Source organism: Littorina saxatilis, unplaced genomic scaffold (assembly GCF_037325665.1).
Source record: "Littorina saxatilis isolate snail1 unplaced genomic scaffold, US_GU_Lsax_2.0 scaffold_2585, whole genome shotgun sequence".
In the NCBI taxonomy this organism is placed as follows: Eukaryota; Metazoa; Mollusca; class Gastropoda; order Littorinimorpha; family Littorinidae; genus Littorina; species Littorina saxatilis.
In genome coordinates, this window is record NW_027128210.1 from 1 (window position 1) to 3,840 (window position 3,840).

The 3,840-nt window shown below is 45.7% G+C and overlaps 1 protein-coding gene across 1 annotated transcript; it reads left to right on the forward strand.

The window, feature by feature from the left end:
- Positions 1-246: 246 nt before the first annotated feature.
- Positions 247-3,427, forward strand: LOC138956578 (uncharacterized; the record flags this gene model as incomplete). The annotated part of the gene is given in 5 exon segments (XM_070327900.1): positions 247-334; positions 668-755; positions 1,883-2,110; positions 2,746-2,801; positions 3,307-3,427. Coding segments are annotated over 5 exon segments (478 nt in total), but the record flags the coding sequence as incomplete, so codon positions are not given.
- Between the last annotated feature and the right edge of the window lie 413 nt (positions 3,428-3,840).

Sequence of the window (3,840 nt, forward strand, 5' to 3'; positions counted from 1 at the left end):
TGATTGATTGATTGGTTGGTTGGCTCTTGGTTGGTGGTTTGAGTGGTAGCAGATGGATGGTCATGATTGATTGATTGATTGATTGATTGGTTGGTTGGCTCTTGGTTGGTGGTTTGAGTGGTAGCAGATGGATGGTCATGATTGATTGATTGATAGATTGATTGGTTCATTGATCGCTTACAGTGGACCGTGTGTATGGTGTATGGTATGAACATTTGATTAAACATGTTCATGGTTGTGTTACAGTGGTGCGAGCCATGCCCAAAGGGATCCGCTTGCAACAATCTGCCACAGCAATGCCATGCAGCAGTCGGAGGACCAAGTCATTAACCAAGTAAATAGCTTGAACATTTTATCGGCCATCTTGATTTGTAGTTTGATAATATCATTAGCTGCTCTTCTTATTATGTTTACTTTTTTCTCGTATTTTAATTCCTTTGTAGCTGCCTGTATTGTTGTGTTTGTTACGTTTTGGAAAAAAAAGCTTTATTTGTGTGTGTGTGTGTGTATATGTGTGTGAGTGTGTATGTGTGTGTGTGTGTGTGTGTGTGTGTGTGTGTGTGTGTGTGTGTGTGTGTGTGTTTGTTTGTTTGTTTGTTTGCCTACCACCTGACCTATTTGCTGGATTTCTTGACTGAGTGACTGATAAATGATTAACGGGCACCAGGTGGTGAGCGGGATGGACGAGGACGCTGACGGTGTCATCAGCAGGAAGGAGGTGCTGGTTTTCTTCGCTGACCTCTTGGGCATCCAGCGTGAGCACAGCAATATAACAATCAAGCAAATGCAATACGTATATACAAACACGAACAGTAAAACTGTGACGACTAGGTATTTGAAATTGGCAAACAAAAGAAAAACATATTTCAATTTTTCCATGTCATGTATTTTGAATAAAATTGTGTTTAGACCAAACCTTTATAATGCACACACAAAAAAAGTCAGTATCAATCATAACAGCTGAGCTAAACGGCTTGCTATACACCAAACCTCTTAGCTATTCTGATGAACACGTGGGGGAATTCGGGGGCTGTGATTGGATGGTCTCTTCCGATCATCAAAGCATAATGCGGCGGAAGTCGGCCATTTTACTCAATATCCAAGAGCATATTGAGAAAAATGGCCGACGCATGATTCCGGTTTACCCATGTGTACCACGGCGATGTTTCTATCGACAACAGCATACACTGACAACTTAAAAAGCTGTTTCAACAACTGTGTTGTGAAGTCGAATGCACTTGGAGTCAGTTTTTCTTCCAAAGTCAGAAAGCGTGTAGCGGTGTGCATGTCTGCGCGAACATGATGCGCGTAAGAAGTTTGTCTGCTATCAAAACCTGAGATCAACGCATCGACGCAAAAACTGTCATTTTGTAAGTTTGGAACAACAAATCAAGGTCATAACAGCTATATAATCGCTATTGTGTTTTCAGCGTAGCAATAGGGTCCGATATTTAGACTCGAACAAGTATAATGCGACTCGTCTTCGACTCGTCGGCATTATACTTGTCTCGTCTAAATATCGGACCCTATTGCTACGCTGAAAACACAATAGCTGTTAATAATGACCCCGTCGACGCGGGTGCAGTGGTGGAGCATTGGACTTGTGATCCTAGGGTCGCGGGTTCGAATCCGGGCCGGGACGGACACGGGTCAACTTTATGTACAGACCCAGAGACGTTATCCATGTCCCACCACCGTGTCACCACAGTGACACGTAAAAGACCTCGGTCATTCGGCCATAAGTGCAGATGGCTGATACCACCTAAACACGCATACACTTGTGTATCTCATCTAATGTCGGGGCCGGAAACCCGAGAACATGCTCCAAATGGCTTTGCCGTGAGGGCGTAAAAACTTGAATTTCTCTCTCTCTCGCGTGCAGTGGGCGGCCTTGTCGACCTGGTGGCGGACCTGACCAACGAGCAGCTTCTGATGGCCGCCGCCGGTCTGAGCATCCACAAGGACACCTTCGTCAAGGCATGGCATCGCAGGTTCCACGACAACCTCGACTTTGTCGGGGCCACCTTCGACCGCTTCGACATCAACGGGGACGGTCTGATGAACGCCTTGGAGATTGAGGGCATCGTCAACAATGCCTTGAACCACGGAGGTCAGAGAAAGATTTTGTTAGAAAAAGGTGGTGGTGGTGGTCGTGGGGGGGGTGTTGGTGTTGGTTGTGGTGGTAGTGGTGATGGTTGTGGTTGTTGTAGTGAGGATGATGAGGACGATGATGATGATGATGATAAAGATGATGATGATGATGATGATGATGATGATGATGATGATGATGATGATGATGATAGTTGGGGGGGGGGGGGGGCTGGTGTTGGTTGTGATGTTGGTGTTGTTTGTTGGTGTTGGTGTTTGTGGTTGTGGTGGTTGTGACGATGATCAAAATGATGATGATGATGATGATGATGATGATGATGATGATGATGATGATGATGATACATAAATCTACACACAGACACAGACACAACACCTCCCCCCCCGACCTCCCAACACACACACGCGCACACCCAAACACACACTGTTGCGCGCGCACACACACACACACACACACACACGCACGCACGCACACATGCACGCACGCACGCACGCACGCACGCACGCACGCACACACGCACACACACACACACACACACACACACACACACACACCGGTGCTCATAAACACAATCGTACTAGCTTGCCAGCAAGCGATTTAATCGATCAGTTTTTCAAATTTTCTTTCTGCGTTTTCAGATAGAAACCAGGATGGACAGTTGGAGAAGGACGAACTTGCACTATTCTTGGAAGTAGTAAGTTCATTAATTATGAAAAGGGCAAGGGAATTAAGCTTCGATTAATTAAGCACATTCCGGTTTCATTTTACATTTAGTCAAGTTTTGACTAAATGTTTAGATGGGAAATCGAAACGAGGGTCGTGGTGTATGTGTGTCTGAGCGATTCAGAGAAAAGTTCTGGACCGATCTTCATGAAACTTTACATGAGAGTTCCTGAGTATAATTTTCCTAGATTTTCCCCCCCATTTGTTCGATAAATGTATTTGATGACGTCATATCCGGCTTTTTGTAAAAGTTGAGGCCGCACTGTCACGCCTTTATTTTTTCTCTCTCTCTCTCTCTCTCTCTCTCTCTCTCTCTCTCTCTCTCTCTCTCTCTCAGTGTGCGTGCTCGAGCTCATATTCATGTAATTTATTCAACGCAGTTTTAGATCATCCAAGGTTATGCCACATAGCAGCACAAATGCACACCGCACGTGTACGTATGCAATATTAAAATCGAAATGATTCTTTTTTTTCAGATCTACAAAGTCTGCTGAGAAGAGTGTATCCTTAAGAAGCTGATCATTAACGATTTGAGGAACAACTACGAAAAGACCCTGTAAAAGTGTTTAATGTGAATAAAATATCTGTTTGAAACATTGTGCAGAGTTCGTGTGTATGTGTGGGTGAGTGTGTGCGCGCGCGCGCGCGTGTGTGTGTGTGTGTGTGTGTGTGTGTGTGTGTGTGTGTGTGTGTGTGTGTGTGTGTGTGCATGTGTGGGTGGGTGAGTGTGTGTGTGTGTTTGTGTGTGTGTGAGGGTGAGTGTGTGTGTGTGTGTGTGAGCGTGTGTATGTATGTGTGGGTGAGTGTGTGCGTGTGTATGTGTGTGCGTGTGTGTGAGTGTGTGTGTGTCCGTCCGTCAATGCGTGCGTGCGCGTGTGCGTGTGTGTGTGTGTGTCTATGCGTGCGTGCGTGTGTGCGTGTGTGTGTGTGTGTAAGTGTGTGTGCGTGTGCGTGTGTGTGTGAGTGTGTGTGTGTGAGTGTGCGCGTGTGTGTGTGTGTGTGTGTGTGTG